The following is a 26,043-nucleotide window of genomic DNA, read 5'->3' as shown; positions in this document are numbered from 1 at the left end:
CTTGTTGTGGTCCGAGTGCACGTACGTCTAAAACACTGGAAGCATGCCTCCCGTCCGTTGACGAATCATCGTCCTATATTTGCACAGGCCCCTTCCCGAAAGGATAGTATGGATAAAGATGATGGGGGATATGTCATCCATTAATACGATGTATGGATAAACACATGGGGAAGAACCTGTAACCTGCAACCAGCAACAAGCATTTCAGCTTTACGGGCTAATTAGCACCGCAAAAACCTGCTTTCTCCTCCCGCGTCCACCTTCTCTTAGAGCCGTTTTCTCATATAGATTTTAATGTTTATCTGCCCTTTAAACACATTTTTTCAGAACAAAATATGTATGTATGGGCAGATAAATTTTAAAACCTACACGAGAAAACGGCTCTTAATCCTTTGAGTTCCGAAAAAACAGTTTTTATATTTTAATCTTAAAGAAAATTGTATTGTTTAATTTTACTCCAATTGCTTTTTTGTTTATTTTATTTTGTTTTCAATAAAATATTTAGATGTTTAAATGGAAAGTTTCCAAGTTTTTTCCATAATCAATCACAATAGTGCCACAATTGAACTCCTCACACCAAGTCGCATATCGTTATACGAGCTGGAATAAACTTTTTTATATACATATATAAATACATAACTACTTTATACACAACTGTGTTCATCCATTCTAGTTTTGCTACAAACCGAACATATGTAGAGGATAAATGTTTATACATATGTGTGCATGTATATTTACATATGTATATATATGTATGTACAGATATGTCCGCTTATTTTCATGTATGTTATTTACTTATGTATGTACATACTTATGTATACAAACATACATATATACATATATTTCTACATATTAAGAAACCCCATTGGCATCTGCAATTTCAAACATAATTGGAGCAAAGCCATATCAAAACGATAAATTGGACGTGCTTGTTAGTAAATATGTACATATACGCACATGAATTCCTGTATAAATACTGCTTTCAGCTAATTGAATGCCCTTTTTGTTAATAAACTAATAGAGCAGAGCATGATAGTGCTCTAAACTTCAGAGTCCGAGTCTGAAGCACAAAAATAGCTCCTTGTTTACACATACATAGCTATGTATGTATATGAACTTTGCGTGCTTCTGGAGTAAACAAACTATTTGTATTTATCCGGTTGAAAAATAAAATGGATTTTATAGCATAGACAAAACGGCAAAATTGGTTGATTAAAGACGCAGTTGATCCGACTGAATTGTACCCTGACAGACGGCTGTATTGAGAATTAAGTCAACCGCGAGCTCATGGATGCGAATCCGACGGCCCGCAAATTTTTTATATTTTTTTCTAGTTCCTTTTCTAATATGCGGTTGTTGGAAACTTTCTTAATAAAATTAAGTTCGAAAAAATTAAAATATTTTGAAACAAATAAAATAAAAGAAAGTAAAATAAAATATATAACTAAAATAAAGCTAAAAAATGGGGATTAAAAAATGTATGTAATTCTTCGAAAGCTGTCGAATAGTTATGCCCATTTTTTGCTTGCTTCCCAGCTTAGGTGAATTTTGCACCATTGAGCGCGCCTGCGATATTTGACGATTCACGCCCCATATTCATGGCTTTACTTATGTACCTAGAATTACGGTTACAAGAGGTGGTAACAATCTTTGTACAATTTTCCGGTCACAAAATGTTCAGCTACGTCCAGACTATAAGGTGTGCATAAAGAAAATGGAAAATCCAAGGCCGCTAGGGTATAAATTGACTTCACAATAAATTATTGATGAATTGATGATGATGATGATTGAAAAATGATGGAACACGTGTTTTTTTATTTGCATAGGGTTATTTTTTCATTTTATATTACGGATTTTTTAAGATTTTGTAAAAAATAATTTTTTTGCATGTTTTTTTTAAACCTTGTAGTTTCCGTAATTTATTTATTTATTAAATCTACAGTACAAAGTACCTTACAGACTAACGACAAATTAACAATACTTATTAGGGGTCTTCATCAAAATTGATACACTCTTGATAAACTTGATAAAGTAATAAACTTATCATATTGATAAATTAACTGTCAAACTTTGTATGAAAATCTATTCAACCAAAGTTTATCACTTTATCAAACGACTTTGGTGGATAAATGTATAAATTTCAGCAAAATTCAACCCTTACAGGTTGCCAGGTAGTCGCTTTCGCTACGAACATATAAAAGCAAATGAACTCAATGTACGAGGTAAGAATTAAACGTAACTAGCTATATATATACGTAAGTTAAATAGTAAACAGTTTTATGTAATTATTTACCAAGGTTCGTTCATGAAAGAATGCGGCTAAACTGATAAATTTAAGCGATTTATCCCTTTATCACTTTAGATGAAGACCCCTATTGAGTAATAGAGTTTAAAACTCTTACAAAAGCAGATCTGGGTAGAGAAAAATCAATCAACTGAGATTTAGATAAGTCATTGAATTCTCGAAGTGCACGATAAATAGGAGCATTACTTGAATACCTAGTTTTTTGGCTTTCACCATAAAAAAAGGTAGAAATTCCGAAGACTTCTTTGTTGAATTGGGCAATTGGGTGTGCCGGTAATTACATTGTAGATAAATGAAAGAGAGAGAGGACAGTTTTTCTATTTTTCAGAAAACTTAAATTAATTAGCGTAAGGTCGGGGCCCTATTCCATCGTACGACGACTTAAGCCGAGGCCACGCAATGAGCGACAAAACGGCAAGCGGCTGAGCGACGCCATACAGAAATGCCGTTCAGCCGCTCAGAAATGCCGCTCAGTGCATGGCCACTTCAATAGTATTTTAGATGTATTAATTTTAAGCCGCTCAGCCGCTCGTCGCTTTGTCGCTCATTGCGTGGCCTCGGCTTAAGTCGTCGTACGATGGAATAGGGTCATCGAATCGTAGAGCATGATTAAAGAAATTTTTTTGAACTCGTTCAAGTCTTTTCACAGAAAGCTGGTTATATGGACGCCAGATAATAGCTGCATATACCAAGTGAGAACGGACAAGAAAGGTAAATAAGAGTAAAGGTGTATGGATCAGAAAAATCTGAGGTAATACGTCGAAGGAAACCCAGAACCGAGTCCGTGACTGTTGAAGGAAACCTTAGAGTCAAATACTACTCCAAGATCCTTAGTCTCCGAGACATTATTAAGGCAAGTATGCAGTTCGCAAGAAAACGGTAAAAAATTGCCATTATTGCCTGTGTGAGTCCAAGAAATTTTGACATCTGGTACTGTTGCCTCACTCTTTCCTCAAGAAATAATGGAACGGGAATATATTTTGTTGCAAACATGGGTTGCCTTGTGCTCTTTTTCACAAAAAAAAAACTTTAGAAAACCGTAATAGAAAGCGTAGCATATTTCTTAGGAACTGCGTACTGCCTCAAGGAAAATGTCTTTGCTATTTCTTGTACGTCATATTATATGGAGTTTTTGCTTTTCTTGACAGCTGCATACTGGCCTTTAAAGAACGAAGTTAGCAATGGAGTAAAACGTGGGAGTGACGTTCTGTCGACAAGTACTTAAATGTACTGTGAAAACATTTTTTGATGTTCATGGAAAGGGATGACTTTTGACACCATAAGTGAAGCTTATTCAAGTCACATTGAAGTTTCCTTGCATCTACTGCGTCCTGCACAAAAACTTTCAAGTCATCAACGTAAAGCAAATAGTTTGAAAAGGAAAAGCAAGCTCTTTGGGTTACTTTTCCCCATTTTTTGCCGTTTTTTTAAATTAATCAATAAAACTGTAAAATTTTGTTAAGCAATAACAATAAAAGCCACCTTTTCTTCAAATTAACAAGCCTCGTAGGTGCCCACATCGATGGTTCTTTGCAATAATGATACAGTAAAAAATTCAAAAATAAAAAAATAAAATGTTACTACTGTTAGATGACTCATATCTCTAATCCTTGTATAATCCACGACCAACTTACTACTTACTGTAGTAATCCGTACTACTAACTGTAGTAAGGTATTATCGAAAAATTAGAAAACTTCGATATTTCTGTAAATTAGTTGAAAATTAGCATTGCAATTTTCGCTAAATGGGCGTAGCCTCGCTGCTCTATGGCCGTGCAGTGTGTCTGTGGATCCCCCTCTGGCGAAAATATCTCTCTTTCTTTCTTTCTACCTTTCAAACTTGGACTGGAATGGAAAATATGTCAAGTATGGTAAGTAACGTTAAAGACTGCATCTTTCGGTTTATAGATTGGTTATAAACGTGTATTATCCAAAAGTTAATATTTTTATAGTTTCTTTGAACCTTGATCTTTATTAAAATACTTCAGTTTATACATATATATAACTGACTTCCAAAAAATTTAACGTTAAAGACCACCTAAAACCACATTTATCTTTTAAACAACAAAAGATAGGTAATAAGTATCTGCACTTCGAGAAAAATCAATCAAACATTGGTTAATATTACCAAATTCAAACTTGAAAAGGGATCAACGTGATTTTTGGTTAATATTAAAAATGCCTTGGTTGAAATTTTCAACAATGATTTTATAATATTAACCACAATTTTGTTCACATCAACCAAACTTTTGGTTGGTTATTTTTCGTTTGAATGGGTTTATTTTCTGCACTTCACAGATGCTTCTTCATAATTCGGAGATACAAAACAAAAAATTGTATTATCCTTTAACATGTTACCTCTGACGGGATTAGCAAATAACAGCAAGCATCTTTACACACTCAGAAACAGCCGCTTTATAAATTTGTCTTTAAATGTTCAACTTGAATCAATTTTCTTCGTCGTTTGATTTGGCTCTGAACTTCACAGAGGCTTTTTCGTAATTAAGAAAAACTAAAAACAGAAAGCAAAAATAAAAAATTTATGTATCGCGCTGACGGCATTCGTACTGCTGGAAGCCAACAAATTACAGCAAGCACCTCTGCTCGTTCAGCCACTGCCATATATAAGAATTTGTTCTCAAATGTTCAACTTGAATCACATTTCTTACAATCGGCTTATTGACCATGAAAAAATCAAACCATAACTTGGTTGAATAAACCATTGTGCTTTTGGCTCAGTGTGTATGTATATAAAATGTAGCTTTTGGGGTTTATTATCAGGATGAATGAAAACCTTCGGGTTTTACAAATATACAGAAATATACAGTCGCAGGTATATGTTAACGACAAAATTTTTGACCATATGTATGTACATATGGGCGTATGTCCGTACAAAAGAGGTTCAGTCAAGGCGAATTCGCGGGTTCAGTTAAAAAAAACCCGTAACAATTTTTGAAAAAGAAGTAAAACACATATATATAAGATAACAATTAAAAACAAATAAAGCGGAAATTGAACCTGACAAACAAATATTCACAAATGCTCTGTTTATTCCCTCTCTGCGCCCAGTTAAGCTTCACAACGTGTTTGTTTAAGTATTTATGCACAAATATATGCACTTATATATAGGTATACGTAATAACATTACTTGGGGAATTCCTGTTTTAAAATCAGCCAGCGATGCCCTACAATCAGTATTGCCAGATTTTTTTTCAAAACACTGTAAATTTTCGGCGATAAAACTGCATTTTTGACCAAAAATTGTAACCTTTAAAAGACGGAAAGAGCTTTTAAAAACTTAAGGTTTTTAAATTTTATTAAATATAAATAACTAAAAAAGATTCCTTTACATAAACAAGTAATTTTTAAGCAAAAAACAAAACCGACTTCAATTTTCTTATACCAATTTAAGAGTACCGTTAGTTTCTTCATGATCCATAGATCTGATCTTAACCAAATTATTATGGGGCCACCTCTGAGGTATCGCCTTTCCTTTAAAAAACAGAATTATAGAAATAGGTTTACGTGGTCCAAAGTTATGCGGCAACATACACAAAAAAAATATTCCGACGAATGGATAACTTCCACCTTTTTTGAAGTTGGTTATTAAAATAACATAAACCGTTTAAATTAATTTAACTACGCAAAAATTGACTTTATAAATATGAAGCATTTAAATTACATTTTGTTTTAATGAAATTCGTTCATTATTTTTTGTAAATTGCTTACTTAATTTTTTTGAGCATTTAATTCGATACCCGAAATTTACTATCTCCTGAAGCATTAAAGAAATCTTTAGTTGTTAAAATAGCAGAGAATGCTGAAATTTTTAGTTTATTTTTTGCTTTATTCAAATTGATTTGGGCAAATATTTTTTTTCACATTTGCTGTGGAGACTGGAATGCAAAGGACAGCTACAACAATTATCTTACAAATTACTTACCAAAAAGTCGAAAGAGAAATTTTAATTTATTCGTTCAAGTCGGAAATCTCGAAAAAACCGTAATTTGTACTAGGAGAAAATTTTAAAAATTGTAAGCTTGTGTAAAAAACTGCAATTTACAGTTGAATCTGTGAATCTGACAACATTGCCTACAATAGTTATGTACATATGTACAAGTTGTTGTACAGTGTACAATATCTCTACAATTATGTGGTATGTATATATGTAAGGGTGGCCCAGAAACAGTAAAGACGGAATCACCCCCTAGGATTGTTCTACATCGAAAACAGTATACCCCTATTTCTTATTTTGAAATCAAAAAATATTTAGAGGTCGCTCAAAGCGCTCAAAGTTTTCCATGAATTTTTATATGGAGAAAAACAACTTTTCGTAGAAATGGTATAGAATTCTTGAAAACAAATATTTTTCGATCGGAAACTCTTGTTGTCTTCAGGAGACTTTCAATAATAATACCCAATTGTTTATTCAACCATTTTTTAATACTAACGATTTTTTATTGGTCCCCCATTGCGTTTTCCGGGGTTTTTGTGGTTTTATGGCGGACCTATGAATTATAGTTTCGATGAAAAAATGGTTAAATAAACAATTGGTTATTATTATTGGGAATATCCTGCAGATAAGCAGAGTTTTCCAATAGAAAAATATTTATTTTTAAGAATGCTATACCATTTCTACGAAAAGTTGTTTTTCGCCATATAAAATACATGGACAACTTTGGGGGCTTTGAGCGACCTCTAAATATTTTTTGATTTCAAACTAAAAAATAGGGCTATATTTTTTCGGTATAGAATAATCCTAGCGGGTGAGAGCAGAAAAAATCCGACTATACTTTCTCACATGCATTTTTGGACCACCCTAATGTACATATGTACATTCTGAGAACCGCCGAGAGTATCGTCACAGTATTGAAGGCAATTAACAAGCTTACTCGCTTAAAAACTGGTTTCAAGTAAAATCTTAATGCTTTGGCGGTGGCGAACAAATGTATTTTTCTATATTTATTTTTTTGCAATGTTTTGCTTTTCGCGTAACATTTATGTCAAGCTCAAAGTTGTTTACAATTAATATTTTTCCACTCAAGCAAATTTGTTGGACAAATCGGTACAATTTTCAGACGAAGAACTGTACTATTTGATCATTAAAGAATGACTAATAAAGTCTATATTTTCACACTTCTCAATTCGGAATATCTAAACAGGATTGACTTAAACAAAAAAATATTTAGTGTGGGATTTTTTTATGCCTTATTTTTCTAATTTTACCTTTTTCTGATTGTACTAATGTTTTCGCAATAATGGAAAATTGAATTTTTGAAGTGAATTTTTTTTACATTATTATGTATGTATAAGCTTTTATTATACAATTTTTTCAATTCAAATATAAATTTATAATTTGAAATATAATTTTCCTTTAAAATAAATGTCTTAAAAATTAAGATAATTTTTGTTAAGTTAATTTTTTAAACAATTTAATTTAAAAATTGCAATAAACAATATGAATAAAAAAAAAAAAAACAAAAAAAAATAATAAAAAACTATCCGCTTCCCGACAGAGTGGTCCCGAAACAAGTACAGGTTCGACTAAAACCGACCAGGAAACCGTTTGCATCAGTGATGAAATTGATGGTACAATTGTACTTTTTATGTACATTTTGAATCTCAAAAGTACATTGGTACTACATCGACATTTTTGGTACAATTTTGTCCAAATACGGCACTGCGCCAAATTCTGTCGAAATACCACTATGTTTACTTGAATACTTGAATGTTTGTGGATGAAAGTATACTCATCTTTTTCCACTTCATACAAGATGTGGTGTTTATTAAAATCGAAAGACTTACTAAAATCAATAAACAGTTGCTGTAATAATATAAACCGTAGAAAAGACTAAATATTTTGCAAAATATTTTTCTGAAACTTCGATTGCATTGAATTCAATTATTTTTTGTAAAGTTTTTGTGTTACTTGCACTTCATAAACATACTTGAATGATTTTGTTGCTTGCCTTGATATATTCATTTGTATTGGAAGCTTAGAGTACAACTTCACAAAATGATTTTCATGCGTTCAGAATTGTATTCTTAGGGTTTTGATGACCCTTTTAAACTACCCTGCAGAAAATGGGACTAGTTTGTAGCTAACTATTAACTAACTAGCAGTCGACTAGTGGTAAATATTTGTTAACTATTTCCTTTGGCCGTAACTAACTACTTTTGAAGGGCGATGGCCGAAAAATAGTTAGAACTGGTTTCCTCTGCATTAGACGTCAACTAACTTATAGCTAACAACTTTTGGAAATTCTTTATATTTTTATTTATTTACTTATTTTATTTAACATTACATATTGGCTTATTTGTTTACATGTTCTTTTTTAGGTGATCTCATATTTGAATTCGATCAGACATAACATCAAAAAGATAATATAAATTTCGACCTTTTTTTTATTTATCCTAAATACGCAAAAGAATCTGCGAAGTGCGGAAAAAAGTGTATTGAAAGTAATTTTTGTATGAGGATATTTAAATAGCAACTTGTAAATAAAACAAACTCACGATAACGTCTGCATGACTCCTGCACAATTTTACAACTAACTTAAAGTTAGTTTTGTCGTAGCTAATTAAAAGTTAGTTATTTATCGAAATCCCGCAAAAAAGCCAACTAGAAGTTGGTTATTTTAATCAATTGATGACTTTTTCTGAAGGGTAGTTATACATGGTCATCGATGATATTCAGCCTGGCTGCATGTTTACCTATCACGCAATGACGAGTTAGAAATGAGAAGTGTAACTTGTTTAGTCTCACGAGCTCCCTGGACCGCCCTCGGTCTACACGTCACCAGAAGGACTTAGCCGCCCTGCATTCCAAGGTCTTTGCGCAGCGCACGCTTAGCTGGCTACACGCCCATCTGTCCAAAAGTAGACCGCATGAGGTCAGGGGAGTACCTAGACCTTGAGCAATTTCTCAAGTTTTCCCTGTATTGTAGAGGTCATACACTAGAGAGCAAACAAAGCCTCAAAGCCTGCGGCTACGTCTGCTTGGAAAACGCTACAGTGATCCGGAAGCCTGAATTTTAAGTTGATAAAAAATTGTTTCTTTCTTTATTTTTACATTTTTGAATGAAAACAAAAATTTCATCAAATATTCGGATAGCTTGAAGATTTCTGCAAACTTTCTGTTCGCATACTATACTGGATATTTTTCTCTTGTTAGAGAACAGATTTCACCATTTCACAGGAATTTTGTTGCTGGGCGAGTTTTACTGGAGATTTTTACCTAATTTAAAAACATATATGCTGGTACTTTTTCAGCTGATTTGGTACATTTTTTTTTTTTGCGATTTGGTACACAATTAAAAAACGCATTTATCATCCCTGGTTTGCATAGGATCTTATATAACTGTTCATAGTCTCTAAAATCACTTTCTTGATACATTTCAAAATTAATATTTAATTCATGGTTTAATTTATGGTGGATAGCAAATATAATGGTATGAGATATATATTAAAAGAACATCTACATTAAATTTATATTAGAAAAACCACTGCTGCAAGCTGAATGTCCCAGAACCAAGGGACAAGGAGTCCCATCTTTAATTTCAATTTCTTAGTTTTAGGAAATTTTTAATTTTTACAAGATTTTGCTATGTTTCACCTGTGTGTAATTAAATTTTGCAATAAAATTTTAACCAACTTCCGGATGAGCTAGAGACTTAAATCTTTAAACTTAGCTCATAATTAGATGACAATGCAATGTGAGAGATGAACTAAACCGCTAGGTGGAAATGAATAACTCGATACTTCATTTTACCCGATAGGTGGCGCAGGAGTCCAGATATTCCATGTAGCCGTCGGCATAAAAAATATTAAAAATCAACGCAATCCTTCAGTAGCTTTAAACTTATTTTACTAAAATTTATTGGGCTACAAAACTTTATACTAAAAAAAATCTAAAAAAATATTTAAATTTGTAATGTACTTATTTTACTCAACTTCGGCGTAAAAAAGTTCATAACTCAAATTAAATTTTAAATATTGCGCAATACTCAGAGCTACCATTGTGATTTTTCAATTTTTGTGATGGCATATTTCCAGAAATTAATTTTCTTTATCAAAAAATTTGTATGTGAAACATTTTTCCAGAAAAAAAAAATATTTATTTTCATAGAGAATTTTGACGTGTGTATTTGCGAATTTTTTCCAATTTTTTCCTCGCCCCGTTTTCGAGATATTTGGAATACTATTAAATGGATTTGTTTTTTTTTTGTGCCCTAAAGTTTTTAAAAATTTATTAATCAAGCTCAAATTTCATACTTATTTACTATTTATGTTTGTCCATCTACCCTAAAAATTTTAAACAAATCAAACACATGAAGTGTGAACCCCGTCCATTCTGGTATGAAACGCCCCATATACATATATGCAATATTATTTTGAAATTCAATGGTCGGTAGATTACTCACAAAAGGTCTAAAAGAATTTTAAAACATTTACCCCATTCATAAATTAGCTTCGACGTTTATTGAATTGATGGTCGTGGCCATCAATAGTTTCGATAGTCACAACCATCGATAGTATCGATACTATAGAAAATGTCGACACTATCGATAGTACTGTCGATATTTTTGATTAAAAAAATTCAAAGATTAAACATAATGAAAATGAGATCAGAATTGCTAAACTATGGCCATATTTTTGTTAAGGGAAAAATGTTTATCAACGATTTTTAGCTTCAAGCAGCGTCTGCGCTCTGAAATTATTTGCCCTGCTTTGCTAAATGTCCCTTCCGATTTACAAGATGAAGCAGGTACCGCCGGCTTTTACTCTTTCTGAATAATGTATGTATGTATGAGTGAAAACTATCGATAGTGCTTACAAAACCATCGACGTTTTCGATAGTCAAAAACCATCGATACTATCGATAGTTTTCCAGCTCTAGCAGTTGACTTTTTTTTTATTCAGAAGCAACCGTTATTTTATATACATATGTACATGTAGTATTTAACATTTCATCAGATAATTTGTTCCGCTTTATGCATTAAACACCAGTTACAATTGAAAAGATTCTTTCTTAATCAGCGCTTGAATTGGTCAAAGGGAGAAAAATTTCAAAATCGTCCTTATAATTTTTAATACTTATACATAATTTTACTCGACATCAAATCTTTAGAACGATTAATTACGTAAGGGTGTTGAACATTCTTGAATAGTGATTAATTGTGCATCGGTAATTGTGTTAAATGAAAATCCCTATTTTTTCCCTTTTAATAATTTTTGCTGAAAAATATCCCTCAAATGGGGAAACTACCCGCAATCTGGCATCATTGGACAATCACTCCAATATTGGTAGCAGACCATCTCTATGCGCCAAAAGAAATAATTGACAAAGAACAATAGGTATGTAGGTGCGTTTAGATGTGCTGCGAAGAGAATTCCTTCAGACCTTTTACTCGATTTATATAAATAAATTTAAGAAAAAAAGCTCTGGAATTTTAGGAAAAAGCAATTGCTTATTTTTTATTCATAAGGTCCAATGTTTCCGGAAATTGTAAAGAATCCTTTACATTTGTCAATATGACATGCATTTTCAAGGTTTCTGAGATTTCCAAGATTTTAAAAGCATTGCGTAATACTATCAAATACATACATTATTTTGGTAGAAAAGCGACAGTTAACTACTTTGTTCATACCTTTAATAGCGGTTACAAAAGGGAGTAAGCGCAAAATCCCAATTTCTTGATCAATTTTTGGATCTACTATAAGCTTATCGGATTCTTTTGAAATTTCCGCCATGCCGCAAAACCCAATAATATTACTATTTCTTATAAGACCCCTAAAAACCTCAAACAGGTCCCCACTGGGTCCTATAAAGAATTGTTAGTAATAGAAAGAGATTAAATAAACATTTGGTGATGGTTATTGGAAGTCTCCTGAAGAGAAACAAACTTTTCAAAAAAAGCTATCAAAATTAAAAAAATGGAAAAGATTTTTAGGCATAGAAATGGTTTCTCAAATTAAGCATAAGAATTTTCTTAAGAATGAGGAAATTTTTTTTCCTTACTTTTAAGAAAATTATCTTAAGAAAGAGAAAGTTGGAGACGGATGATGTTACAAAAGCTATCTTTCAGTACGCCCTGAAGATATCACTTAATATATCGACAGAAAAATAATAATATTTAGTCTTTTCGAGGCATAGGAATGGGCAGACTATCCCGTCAACTGGTATGATGTTACTAGTATCTCTACTGGTGGATGCTGATTTAAAGCCAGACTATTAACATATCGCAACACATTGACATGTAAGAAATACTAGTCGCTAGCATGGAAAGAGGGTGGAAGATAAATTAGTTAAGCTGCAAGGCTAAACTGGTAGTATTCAAGTTCTAGTTTCCAGGGTTGCAGGGTATGTCCATATTTATGTCTTGCCGAGAATATAAGTTTAATAAATGCAGGTGTTGAATAGCCAAAATAGCAATAAATTTTTACATTTCCTGGAAACCTTTTAATTTATGTATTTTCTCAATAAATCACCAGCGTTAGAAACCAGATTATTTCTTAAAAACAAAAATATGCAGCTTCTGATAAGAAAAGTCATATTTCGTTTATGCATTTGTGTAAATGTGCATGGAATCGGAAACCCGACTTAATAAATCGATTGCTATACACATATTTACATTGCCACATTTTAAAAAAAACGGCAAAATAAAAAGAAAACCGGCAAAACCGCAGGCATCGCGTCACAGATGTAGGAATAGCAATCAGAACGCCTCATCACCGCTGCTGATTACTCTCTTCGAAGGCGAGTTCAGTTTAAATATTTATTAAACGAAGCTTTGAAAAGTGCGATCAGTGCTACCTCGACACAGTAGCCGCAACCAACAAAGTGGTGTGGGATAAGCGCGCGTGCGATTTTTTGCCATTCGATAGTGGAAAACTGGTAGTCGTCGTAGTTATTTATAAATAGCAAGAAATAAAAACCAAGCTAAAAAGAATAAATAAAAAAAGATGCGAGTGCATAAATAAAAGCAGTTAAATACCTACATACTTGTATGTAGTTGATAGAGAAAAAAATTCTGTGCAAATTACACTTGCGGGTATTCGTTTATAAGAAATTTGTAATTACTAATTACACGAGTAGTGAAAAAGTAATGCGAGTTGTGTTTGTTATTTCAAGCCATCGCTACTGAATATAAAAGTGGCAACAAGCGTTCGCAGAGTAGACGACGAGCAAGAAAACGCGTGAAGAGAACTTGCAATTCAGGCTGAGCTGGAGTGCAGAGCGACAAGAGCTTAAGTTAAAATGATGCGGGGGATTTTTCGTAAGCAACTTAGTACTAATTGATACATCTACATGTGTATTTTGTGTAAACTACATACTTACAAATAATAAAAAAATGTGCAAAGCGTTTAACCAAGTTTCCCATCCAATTTGTAGTATTCCACTCGTTGCTGGCTTATACGGCGTTTCCACGATTCGTAATTCGCTCTCCCATTCGTCATTCGCCTTGCCAATTACCTTTCGAATTACGTGATTCGCCATACAAAATTTTCAGAGCGAACTACCTGATTTGTAGGTAATTCAGATCGAATTACCATGCGAATAACGAACGAATCTGTGCCTTCTCTAATATTTATCGGAAATATATCGAAGTTTTCACCGGCCTGGTCCCAATTGCTGGCACTTTTTCTAGTTATAGAATAATATTAATAAAATATTCTCTATATAAATTAAAATCGTTTATGATAACTTAAATTTTATCACCATCATCGATATTTGCAGTACACAAAAATTATAATAAATAGCGAAGAACCAGAACAAGACCTATGGCTGCCAAACGAATTACTCATGTATGACGTGGAAACAGGGTAATTCACGAATTACCTAGCGAATAACGAATCGTGGAAACTTCGCATTACAAATTGCCTCTCAACGGCAAAGCCTTTTTTGTCAGAAACTTTTCCATGGCAAAAGTAGTCTCGGCGCTTTGCCGGTAGGTTTGGACTCTTCAGAAAAAACAACTGTTTTTTTTTTATGGCGGCTTACACCAGGAACTGATTCTGGGCCCTACCTCCAAATTAAAGTATGTACAGTTACTCCCAAAATTGAGCGTACGGCTCTTTTTTGTTAATATTCGCAATGTTTAACCGAATGTTTTAATCCGAAAATGAAACAGTCTACGAAAATTAAGACAAATCTGCAAAGTTTCAGCAAAATCGCGAACTGTTTAATACGAATTTCTAAAAATGTCAGGTATGCACTTTTATAGCCCATTAAGTTTTAATATGATAATGTGCGAATTTCAAATGTCTAAAAATTCGTCGATTTTTGAGATTTTTTTTGCTGGCTGTTCTTCGCATTTTTTCATAAGCCTTATTTTAATACAAAATTAACAAAAAATTTAGCATGTAAAACATTGCGAATATTAACAAAAAAGAACCGTACGCTCAATTTTGTGAATAATTGTATGTATTTCACAAATTTGAAAAAACAAAAAGAACGACAAAATAAGCGGAACATAAAAAAAAAACAAAATATCAGTAATCTCGAAAAATTGAAAAGTCGAAAGAGCTGGCCAAACTATGAGGGTGCGTTCGTTGTCACACAATGGTCGAAAAATTGAAATAGCTTTCCAAGCTATGAAGGCGCGTTAAAGTTCTAAAATTTGTACCATACAAATGCTTTTGAGCTCGCGATTTTGCCCAATTTTAGTATAGCATAGAAAAAAACTTGAAATGCAAATTTTTCTCAATATTCGTATGAAAGGAAAATATATATATCTTAGTTCTTAAGACCATTTGCACAGCGGATATTTTGGAAAAATGTTGCAAAATTTTACAAATTTCATTAAAAAACAACGCTCTTCATAACAATTCAGAAAAAGATCTATACAAACAAAAAATTTTCTGTAAAGGAGAAAGTGAATGTGAAGGTATTTTTAATTAGACTTAGCAACTTGAAAATCATTTGACTTTAAAAGAGTCTTGTGTAAAAGCTGTATTCACTAATCCAAAAAAGCCTTAATTTTCCAAACAAATCTATTTTAAAAATTACATTCTTTTAAATAAACTATAGTCCGGTATTTTTTGTTCGCGCATTTTCTTGCGTACAAAGTATTCGTATGTTCGAAAATTTTTTTTGTATGGAGAAAATTAGAAACACCTTCCACAAAAAAAAAAAAAAAAAAAAATCAACAGTAAACTACTTAAAATTTTCACTTCGTTTTACTAAAATTAAATGGGCTATAAAACTGCATAATCCAAATGTTCTTAAGAAATCTAAGTAAAAAGTTTAAAATTTTGATGAAACTTTGTCGAATTTTGCTAGTTATTGTACAAAACTATTTACATATATTTTCTCCCTGTATCTGCAGCTTATATTTTTCATAACCATGATGAAGTATGTTGACTTATCGGTGCAACAATGCACTTTCATCATGGGCTGGCAGTACTTTAAGACCATCAGAATTGGCAGGCAACCTAATTTTGAAGCCATCTCAAATATGTTGAGTAAAAACGCATAATCAAGACAGCTGTTCAGCAGCCAGCCCTCCGGATCTCAATTTATATATTAACAAGCTAGGCTCACAAAAAATTTCAATCGATCTGAAGTATGACGAGTTTTTTGGTCATGAGCTCTCCGTCTATGAATTTTTTGAGGATATTAGTAAGATTTTTTATAATTTTACTAGATTCAAATTTTTTTACTAAATTCTTAAAAAATTTTGATTTGAAGTCATCAGTCCAATATAGCGGGAGTACCAGTTTTACAGAATAAAACATAACCAAAGATCATAGAGAATAAAGATGCTGGCTATGTTTATAGCTCCCCTATAGTCTTTGTTCTGGATAACGAAGGGGCTGCCACGTTTGTATGACAAACTTGGGCCAGAGTATAGTAAGCCTCTTGTTAAATTAATAAAGAAAACACTGAAAATCGGGATTTAGTCGGTTCAAATATGAAATATCGGACAACTTTAAAAAATATTCAGCGGGAAAATGTTCTCAAAATCGGTACGAATGGTCACCGTAGATATGCCACCACACTAATGAACTAACTTTTTTCCAGCTCACCCACGCCGGGTTATGTATTTCCATTGTACAAATATTTGAAAACGTGAAGCATTAAAACCCATCATATTCGAAACTTACCGCGAAAAAGGACATGCATTTAAATGATATAATCAAAAGGATTTATACATACATATTGGTTATAAATACATATTCATATAATAATAATTATCATGGTATGAAAATTTTAGCAAATTGAGCACTTGCTTCTATTCTTTTCCTTTTTTTTTGAATCATAAACTGACGAAATGCAGCAAATCAATATATCGCACGTTTAGCAACATAAAGAAGTATTTCAAATTTTCAAGTTTGTGGGAAAACGCAATCAAAGTGTTATCAGTTCATACAGTTGGTATACAAAAAGACATATGGAAAGACATATATCTTCGCCATAATTGGGAAGTTTGGTTATCTGTTAGACTGAACATATTCTACTCATCGAGCTAATGAATTGTATAATGAAATCTCCAAAAACCTAAATTTTGAGTTACATCTCTATATTATTAAAGGTGCGATATGTATATATGTAAATTACTAATTTTTTGTTACCTTCTTGCTTATAGTTGTTTTTCTAATCGGCTATGTGACGGCGCACTCGCACCAATCATCTTATGACTTACAAGAGCAACAACAACAACGACCACAGCAGCAGCAAGGCCAGTATGAACAAGCGTACCCTCCATTGAATAGCCAAACACAAGGAGTACAGGAACCAAGGCAGCAACAAACGTTGCCAAGGCTTTCGAAAATGTCGGACATTTTTGAGGGGTTAGGCAATTGCCTAACAAGTATTTCACATAGATCACATTCAACACAAATGGAGCCCCGAGATATTGACGAGTCTTCACCAACACTGCAACCAGATTCCAAGCCAGCAACGCGGAATTCTAAACAACGTCCGTTACTGATACAAGCGCAACCACCTCCTTCGGCAACATACCGTCCAGTTCGTAAACCGATTTGGAGCACTACCACTCCCGCTTATTATGATGGCATGTTCAGTAGCAATGTTAACTCATTCGCTGATGGCGCCTCCACTGCAGACGCAACTGCTGGTATGGCTTCAACCCACAATTCCCACAACAACTTCAGCGCCGATCTTTTCCAGCTCATAGCCGGCTCACGGCCACAACATAACATTGTTTACTCACCTATTTCGCTACAAATGCTATTAGCTTTCGTCTACACCGGCACAAGCGGCCAAACTGCACGCCAACTGCAACGCGCACTTTCACTGCCCGACACTCCAGAGTCCACCGCACAACTTTTCCTCAACTTTCTGCAAAGACACTTGATCACCGACAAGACTCAGCTTGTGATGGCGAATAAAATGTATCACAGCCACCGGCTGACGTTGCAACCAAACATTCAGCAATTAGCACGCTCTTTCGCTAGCGATATCGAAGCAATAAACTTTGCCATGTCATATAGATCTGCGGCGGCCATAAATGAATGGATTGCACAAAAAACGCAAAATATCATAACGGAATTGGTTACGCCAAGCGAATTTGATGAGCAAACGCAGGCGATACTCGTCAGTGCCATACATTTCAAGGCCAAGTGGGCGAAGCCATTCTCCGCTGAGGATACGGAACAACAAAATTTCCATGTGACGCCAAGTCGGACGTTGCCCGTCGATATGATGTACAGCGATGACACTTACAGTTATGGTGAATTTCCGGACTTGGATGCAAGAGCTTTGGAAATGAAGTATGAAAATTCGAAGATGTCAATGCTGGTGTTGCTTCCGAATAAATTGGACGGCTTGGCGGCTATGGAACGCCGATTGCAACGCATCGATTTGAATAAGTTAACGTCATTGATGAAAATGGAATCGGTGACGGTACGAATGCCAAAATTTCGCGTGGATTTCGAGTGGGACTTTCAGGAACCGTTGAAAGAAGTGAGTATACTATAAAAGCACAGTTGTGTGCTTTCTTGAGGAGCTTTTAGAAGTGTAAGATGACAGTAATTCTGAGCCAAATCTCGAATGTAGAATTATTCCTTCAACAATATTTATATGAAAATCTGAGTTTTGAAATCTTACAAAAATAGTTGTCCCAGAAGACTCTCTAAAAAAAGCAATGTGAAATTCCAAGGATATCAAACAACGGGCTGTGAAAATCGCTTAAAAAATCACCCATCTAAATCACCTCGACCTATATTCTTTATTATTTGCATAGCTCTGAAATTCATAAATGAGTGAATAAGCAACAGTTTGCGACGAAACGGCAGACACAAAACAGTTCCCGTCATTTCTGAGCAATTCGGTCATAGAAGCCACCGTCAGAAACTAAGAAACTTCTGAAGTTGGCCTTACTCGCGTATGGCGAGAGTAATATAACTGGTTGCGAAACAGATAAAACTGGGCCGAACCCTTTAGTGGACGCATCTAAGTAATTTTTAGTCTTTAATAAAATCTTTAGTTTTTGAGCTAAGCCCTTTGCGCTCTTTCCTACTACCTCTGTTTCCAGCGTTAACTTTCCCAGACTATCTGAACATTTTTTTCAAGGCCAAGTTTAAAATTTTTAAAGATTAAAAAAAATATTATTTTTAAAACAATAACAAAAGAAAATTAAATTAAAAAAAAATTGTTTTAAAGAAAAGAAATGTATGTAATAGGTTTCTAAAAATTAAATTAAATTAAAAAATATCTATACATTTCCTATTTTAAAATAAGATATATCGCCACTAGACACGAATAAAGGACCGCGTAAAAAGACGCATAAAAAAACTTCAGCGAAGAAAGGCGTCGACGGCGAAGGAAGACGCGGTTACCTGTTTGACGGCGCAGAAAGAGGCGTAAACTTATTTTCGCGGTCAACTATGTTTGCTGGTATAATTGTAGGTGCATCCCCCAAAGAGTTTTGGGAAATAATGCTGCAGTGACAGTGCTTGCATAGGTATAAATCTATATTTGCGCGTCTTTCTCCACCGTCAACTAGGTTTACGCGCCTTTTTCGCCCAAGTTTTTTTTACGCGTCTGTTTTCGTCAATGCGTCTTTTTCGCCGTCAAAATACTGGCGCGCCACTATTCGTGTCCAGTGACGATAGGATAAATTAAATTAAATAAGAAAAAAATTAAAAAAATTCGCTGCGCCAAGACTTAAATCGGATCTTTCGATTGGCACCCCTGTGCTAGTGATAGTGAATAGTTCTTGAATCTGTATAGTCTAGTTGGTGGCAATTTCCAAACTGGCGAGTATTCAACGTAAAGCAAGGACCGCAGGGTCAAGGTGTAGGAATGGTATTTTCAGGGATTGAAGTCAGAAGTCCAAGCCTTAATTTAAGCCTAAGTGGATTTTTTCTTAATTGCGGTAAGTACTCAAACTTCCCAAAATCAGTTTTTCCTGTTTAACAAAAAACTATAAGTGACCATCAAGCAAAGGTGCAGGAATTTGCAGGGATAGTAGCCGAGATTTTCTTTCTTTAGTCTAAGCCTAAGTGGGAGGTTCTACCACCCTTTGTTTCTTTGCTAGAGCTTCTCAAATATTGCAAAATCGCGATTCTTTGACACTGACCTTGTTTTTCTTTAAATCTGGAGCTGAGGGAAACTTTATGCTTTCGTCAAAAATAGCGTTAACATTAGCTGCATCAAATTTGTTTCTATTTTTGTTGGCGTGTGTAATAACTATTGTTAAATAGCCAATACCCGCATGTTTGCGGCGCCTTCAAACACCTTTCGAACTGTAAAACAATGACTCAATTCTATTTTACGCATATCTATAATACGGGTATCGAATTTCAAGCAAATCATACCATAAATAAGAATTTTTGGAATAGATCGGTCCCTTGTGGAACTATCAGAAAAAGAGTATCCAATATTTTAACCCTGACAATAAGCTACCTACGTGCCAAGTTTCAAGCAAATCGCACCATAAATAAGATTTTTTCCAATATATCGGTATCTGGTCCACCTATTAGAAAAAGTATCCTATACTTTAACCCAGACCATACGCTACCTACGTGCCAAATTTCAAGCAAAGCGGACCATAAATAAGACTAATTTAGGCAAAAGGCTACCTACGTACCAAATTTTAATCAAATCGGACGATAAATACGATTTTTTCGAATAGATCGGTCCCTGGTCCACTTCCGGAAAAAAGCATCCCATGTGCTAATCTAGGCAAAAAGCTACCTACGCACCAAATTTTAAGCAAATCGGACCATAAATACGATTTTTTTGGAATAGATCGGCCCAACCGTTCTCAATTGATGAATTACTATACATTTTTCACACCATTTTTATATATATAGATGATCCCTCTAATGAAGCCTGAGGTGAAATTATATCTATGTTTCGATTAAGCGCAATGACTTGAAGCTAATATATTCTATCCAAGAGTAATTTCAGTGTTGAACTCCTAACCACCAAAAGTACTTTACTCAAATCGAAAATGTTTTTATTAGATAGTTGAAATAACTGTTTTTGTTTTAGGAGCCCAGTCGGCGGACACAGAACTTTACTCAAGTGTTCAAAATGGGTTTTCCCGAATCCCATTTCTGCATATCATTAAACCGTGCACATCCTTTGTCAAACTCAGTCAGCCATTGGGGTCACTTGAACACTTCAGCACTTAGCTAATAAGTAAATTAATCAGTTATCGCCTAAAACAAACAGTTAACAACAAATCTAAAGCAGACATATAATTAAATTACTATGTATATTCCATTACAGCTTGGCGTTACTCGTCTTTTTACTAAGAGCGCGGAATTAAATGGCTTCTTCCACAACCAACAGGTTGGTGTGTCACAACTGCGACACAAGGCATTCCTCCATGTCAACGAAGCTGGCTCTGAAGCAGCGGCAGCATCATGTAAGTGGTTACATACAGACATTAGGATGTTTATAATAATTATTTTTTTTTAATTTTTTAATATAAATTCTTAACTTGCCTTGCTTACTCTTTTCAATTCCTTTCTATGTATTACAGTTATCAAACTAATACCGCTCTCGCTGCCCAACCGTGTTATTCGCTTCACAGTAGACCGTCCGTTCGTGTTTGCTATTCGCAGTTCGGAGGCTGTATTTTTCATTGGACATGTGGTTAATATATAAGTAGTAAAAATATACCCACATGTGGATTTAAATGCATATTTTTCCAAGACTTATATACTTATACTTTTACTACTTCTAAAAAGTTTATACATATTTGAATTAAATTTATTATTTTATGTTTATGAAATAATGAAAGAAACAGGAAATTCAATGAAACAAAATACTCAGTTAAGCAGCATATTTATACATCGAACCTAATAAAATAAAAAAGTATTAAAAAAAAAATATTTTTTAGTCTCTAATCATAACAATGACTCACTATCAAACGAGAGCAGAGAACGAATAAAGAAATTATCATCACTACGCAAAGCATTGTGAGCATTTTTTTATTTAGTTATGCTTTACTGTTGTCGAAAAGTATGTAAACAGCGTCATATCTGGATGAGGTACATAACCTCGTAAAATAATCATTCACAAGTAGGGCCAGGTTTTCAGTGCACGGCCGTGGTTTAAACAAAGTTTAAACGCCCCATCTGGCTGGTTTAAACTAAGATCAGACAAGCTGTTCAATTTAAACTAAATTTACTTAATCTAAGTTTAAACTGGCACAGAAAAACTGGCCCGTAGTATATATTTGTGTAGCAGTTTATTAACCCCCCGCCCCCCCCCAATTCCTTTAGAAAAGCTGTTTCGTGTAACAAAACTCTTGGAAACGGATATCAGCATTTAATTTTTTTTATTGAAGAACGCTTTTCCGCCAAAAAATACTACTTCTGTTTGTTAATGAATAATATGTAAAAACTTTATCGTTACATTCTAGTACGGTCGGTAGCAATAAGTCCACTCATGAAAGGCGATTAACAGCATTACTGGTATCTGGCAGATCTGTTGAACTCACTAGTTTCTAACTGGCGCGTCGTATTGAACGTTCGCTTCGTTTTCTAGGTAACACCCGTATTAAGTATTACAATTTCTAGAGAAAAAGCTGGTAAATGACAATCTAGTAGGTGTAAAATCATGGGTGAATTGCATTGCTGGTAATCTGGCGGGTAGCTAGTGGTGGTTACCGATAGCGAGTAAATTCACCAATATCTCACTATAGCGCGGTACTAGAGGTTATGCCATTTTTTAATAAGTTAGTATTTTTTAGAAAAAATTAAAATGCGGTCTAGAAAAATATGGATCTAACTAAGAATTTTTGTGAGAGAAAAACCTTTGATTAAAGCTGAAAAAGACCAAAAAGTATACTATATATCTAAAAGTTTCCCGAACCGAAAGACGAGGAATAACCTTCTACTTAAAATAGGTAATTTGCGGAACTTCCAGACAACTATGCGCAAGGAAGAAATACTTTCACGCAAGGTTGAAAACTGCTCAAAACCAAGAGGATAAAATAAATGGAATTTTCGTGGCCGAAGGTTTACAAACGTCAAATTATCACAGTGAATTCCGCTTTCAATATATTTAAACATTAAGAATCCCAGCGGCAGTGAACTGTATTAAAATAATTTAATTGTAGGCATGATTTTTTTATCGGAACTAATAGAACCAACGCGTGCAGAAAACAGCACTAAGTTTGCATACCGTTTATACTGTTTTCGTGTTCCTTTTTATATATGAAAAATTCCAAGTAGATTGGTGAGTGCTAAAGAGCTAATATTTTTATCTCTCAACACCTTGCTGCAAAAAGCTATTACCTAATCTTTGCCAAGGCAAGGCAGAAAAATAAAGGAAGGACGAATGGGGTTGCCAAGTATGCCTACCACAGTCAGGTGTTTGTGCCACGAGAAATACCACAAGTGGTCTGCAGTTCTAACTGCTCAATGAAACGAAATGCCTTTATAGACCTCTAAGTTGAGGCCAATATGTGCTTTGCCCAACTGAAGCTCCGCTATACCTCCCACGTCACGTCTAAGCGAAATATTAACCCCATTTCTAACCAGCAGGTTAAAGGTAGAAGTCATATAACCGAATGCCTCGAGAGCATCTTAAGTGCCACTGCAGATACCTAAACTCCTACCTCTCCAGATATTTTTCTTCAAGTAAATAACCTATACCTAGAGGATTGCAAATATAAGAGAGTGAGCGAGCGGCCTAGGCAAGCTGGCATTGTAGAATCTATTTAGCAAAGACAATGGAGGCGTACTATTGTATGTTGTGATATTCAAAAGATGATAAAATTTATCTCTTTGCCTCCAGCAATTACCGCCCCACTTAATACTGAGTCATGCCTGTTTTAATTTCCTTTAAGCCTACAAATAGCCTTAAGGGTCCCCCGGCGGACAAAGACCGCGATTTCGGCTTAGTAAGACAGAGAGTCTGTGCCACCGCACCATATAGGCATAGCATTGGATGACAGACCCCACATTAACCTATAGACCTGTTCGCATTGCCAGAAAGCTGCGAAGACTTGGATGGAGGCCTTTTATTCAACGAAACTATGTAGCTGCACAGACCTGACAGTTTATCCCGACGATCGCCCTTAGCTGCGAATCTGAAATTAAAGAAAACTCGAGGATGTTATCTGGGCGCTTCTAAGTCTATGTTTGTATTTCAAGGTCAATATGCTTGGACCTCACAAGTGTCTACGAACTTTATGCACACACTGTAGCGCGGCTATTAATTTAAGCAAGAATATTTGTAATCTAAGCACATTTAAAACTAGGTGAAAGTGGCGCTGCGCAAAATAAATTCAGTTGGACATAAAGCGATAAAGCGTTCGCATTCTCGGAAAACATAGCTTCTTGAAATTTTTTCGTAAGCGCAATTGATTAACTGGAAAAAATCAGTAAATTATGATACTCAGGTCACGTAAGTCAGTTTTATTGAATTTGTTGTTTAATAAGTACATTGGAACGTTGTTATTTTCGTCCGACTAACGCATTGTACTCTACCTATTTTGGTGCTGCAGTTTTCGTTGCGCTTAGCCGCATTTTCGTGCTCCAGACGATCGCTGCCAATGCGCCTACGCTCACCGCCAAAAATGCTAGCGATCGCTTTGCCTTGTCACTCTCCACAGCGCTAGGCTTGCAGTCGTCGGCACAGAATGTCGTCATCTCTCCTGTGTTGGTACAAGCCATTCTCACACTACTCTCCTATGGCGCCAGCGACGAGGCCGCTACCGCCCTACGGACTGCGCTGCATTTGCCACCAACGGATACGAAACAAACTGCTACGCTGAATATGTCGCTGCTATTAAGCTCAGTTAAAGCGCGCGCTCCAAGCAACGCTCGCTTGCTAAGCGCCATCTATGTGCAGGAGCACGTCATGTTCAAATTCCAGGAGGAGTTCTTAGAAATGTCACGACATTTTGAAACATCCACCGAAATGGTTAACTTTAATCGAAAGACCATTGATGAGCTGAACTATTGGTTCTTAAGTCAATCGAACTACACTTGCGGTGAGGTACTTAATCCACAATTGGCCGAATTGCGTGAACGCTTTGTCCTAGCCAGCGCGGCAGTGTTTCACGCTCCATGGGCGGTGGGTTTCAATGTGAAGGACACTGAGAAATTGAATTTTTTCACCGATCGAGTGAAACACAAATTAGTTGATTGCATGCTTGTGACACACAAATTTCGTTACGCGGAATTCACGCAGTTGGACGCCAAATTGGTTGAGTTGCCATATGCAAATGGTACGTTCAAACTGTGGCTATTGGTGCCTAACAAGGTGGATGGTTTACAAGAACTTGAACAGCGGCTTCAACACGAGGATCTTGCAAAGCTCGATGAGCAGCTGAGTGAACAGAGAATAGCGCTAACGTTGCCGAAATTCCGCGTCGAATACAATATCGACCTCAAGGAGGCGCTGAGTGCGGTTAGTGTGCGATATTTATTTATTTTTTTTCTTCTTTTAATTTCCGTCTTATGTATTTGTTTGCCTTAAATTGATTTTTCTGCTTTCAGTTGGGTTTCTCTAGCATTTTCAATGGTGAAACGAAATTCTCGCATATGTTCTCCTCCTTTTTCAATGCGCGCTCCCCAGCTGTGACAAATGTGGCGCACAAGGCTGTCTGGCACGTAGATGAAACAGGCGGTGCGAGCGATGAACAGTTTTGTAAGTTAAAGGCTGAGATTTTTCAAGAATTTGGGTTGCTACTTTATTTATTTTTCTTTTACTTTTTAGCGCTCAGTGGCCTTTTCAGGCGCCCCATGCAGTTGGTAGTGAATCATCCATTCTACTTCTTGATCAAATCTGAGGTCGCGGTTTTAATGGCTGGACATATTGCAAATGTCTAAGTGAAGCAAAGTAAATGAAGGAGTAAAGTCAGCCAGCTGATTGTCAAAACTGAGTTATTTATAGCATTTGTTTCACAATATCTGAACTTAAAAAAATATACATAGAAGCTTTTTTATAAAAGTAAAGTGAAAACGATTTATTTATATTGACAAATCTTGTGGAGCATTAAAAACTTAAATGCGACTGCACTGTAAAGCATATGTGTTGACCTCTCGCACTAGACCCACAGGAGCGATGAAAGCAATTAGTACCTAAAAATAATCTAGCTGCAGAGCCTATCAGAACAGTGGTAAGCTTCACCTACTTCAAACCAGCCATAATGATGTAAAGTAGAAATCCCTAGCTGGGTGCAAAGTATTAATGATGTTTCGGGACCGAATCAGTGTTTTCGGTTCTACACTGGCGGATCAAAAAATGCACAAAAAGTCATTCCGCACACTGGGCCATTGCAGCGCTTTCCAAGCCGAAC

General features: G+C 35.0%; 2 protein-coding genes and 1 long non-coding RNA gene across 3 annotated transcripts in view; 2 read left to right on the top strand and 1 right to left on the bottom strand.

Moving 5' to 3' along the window:
* The window catches only part of LOC118742432, a 71,153-nt gene that overhangs the window by 21,939 nt on the left and 23,171 nt on the right, over positions 1 to 26,043 (bottom strand). The gene's annotated exons all lie outside the window — the stretch shown is intronic.
* LOC118742428 (serine protease inhibitor 42Dd-like) lies at positions 13,102 to 21,509 on the top strand. Its single transcript, XM_036474494.1, has 4 exons — positions 13,102 to 13,584; positions 16,897 to 18,236; positions 21,012 to 21,150; positions 21,268 to 21,509. The coding sequence occupies exons 1-4, from the start codon at positions 13,566 to 13,568 to the stop codon at positions 21,390 to 21,392; spliced, it is 1,623 nt and encodes a 540-aa protein (XP_036330387.1). The 5' UTR covers positions 13,102 to 13,565; the 3' UTR covers positions 21,393 to 21,509.
* Positions 22,207 to 25,989, top strand: LOC118742430 (serine protease inhibitor 42Dd). The gene is made up of 4 exons (XM_036474496.1): positions 22,207 to 24,143; positions 24,244 to 25,151; positions 25,241 to 25,391; positions 25,461 to 25,989. Exons 1-4 carry the CDS (start codon positions 24,128 to 24,130, stop codon positions 25,571 to 25,573), a joined length of 1,188 nt encoding a protein of 395 aa, XP_036330389.1. The 5' UTR covers positions 22,207 to 24,127; the 3' UTR covers positions 25,574 to 25,989.

Source organism: Rhagoletis pomonella, unplaced genomic scaffold, assembly GCF_013731165.1.
Source record: "Rhagoletis pomonella isolate Grant_MI unplaced genomic scaffold, Rhpom_1.0 Rhpom_scaffold_00007, whole genome shotgun sequence".
NCBI lineage: Eukaryota > Metazoa > Arthropoda > Insecta > Diptera > Tephritidae > Rhagoletis > Rhagoletis pomonella.
Note: the sequence above shows the minus strand (reverse complement) of the source record. Positions and strands in the feature narration are given on the sequence as shown.

Coding starts and splice junctions, on each gene's coding strand:
- LOC118742428 (XM_036474494.1), top strand. Junction 18,237..21,011: donor TTCAGGAACCGTTGAAAGAA/GTGAGTATACTA, acceptor ATTCCATTACAG/CTTGGCGTTACTCGTCTTTT. Junction 21,151..21,267: donor TGAAGCAGCGGCAGCATCAT/GTAAGTGGTTAC, acceptor TATGTATTACAG/TTATCAAACTAATACCGCTC.
- LOC118742430 (XM_036474496.1), top strand. Junction 25,152..25,240: donor TCAAGGAGGCGCTGAGTGCG/GTTAGTGTGCGA, acceptor TTCTGCTTTCAG/TTGGGTTTCTCTAGCATTTT. Junction 25,392..25,460: donor TGCGAGCGATGAACAGTTTT/GTAAGTTAAAGG, acceptor TTTACTTTTTAG/CGCTCAGTGGCCTTTTCAGG.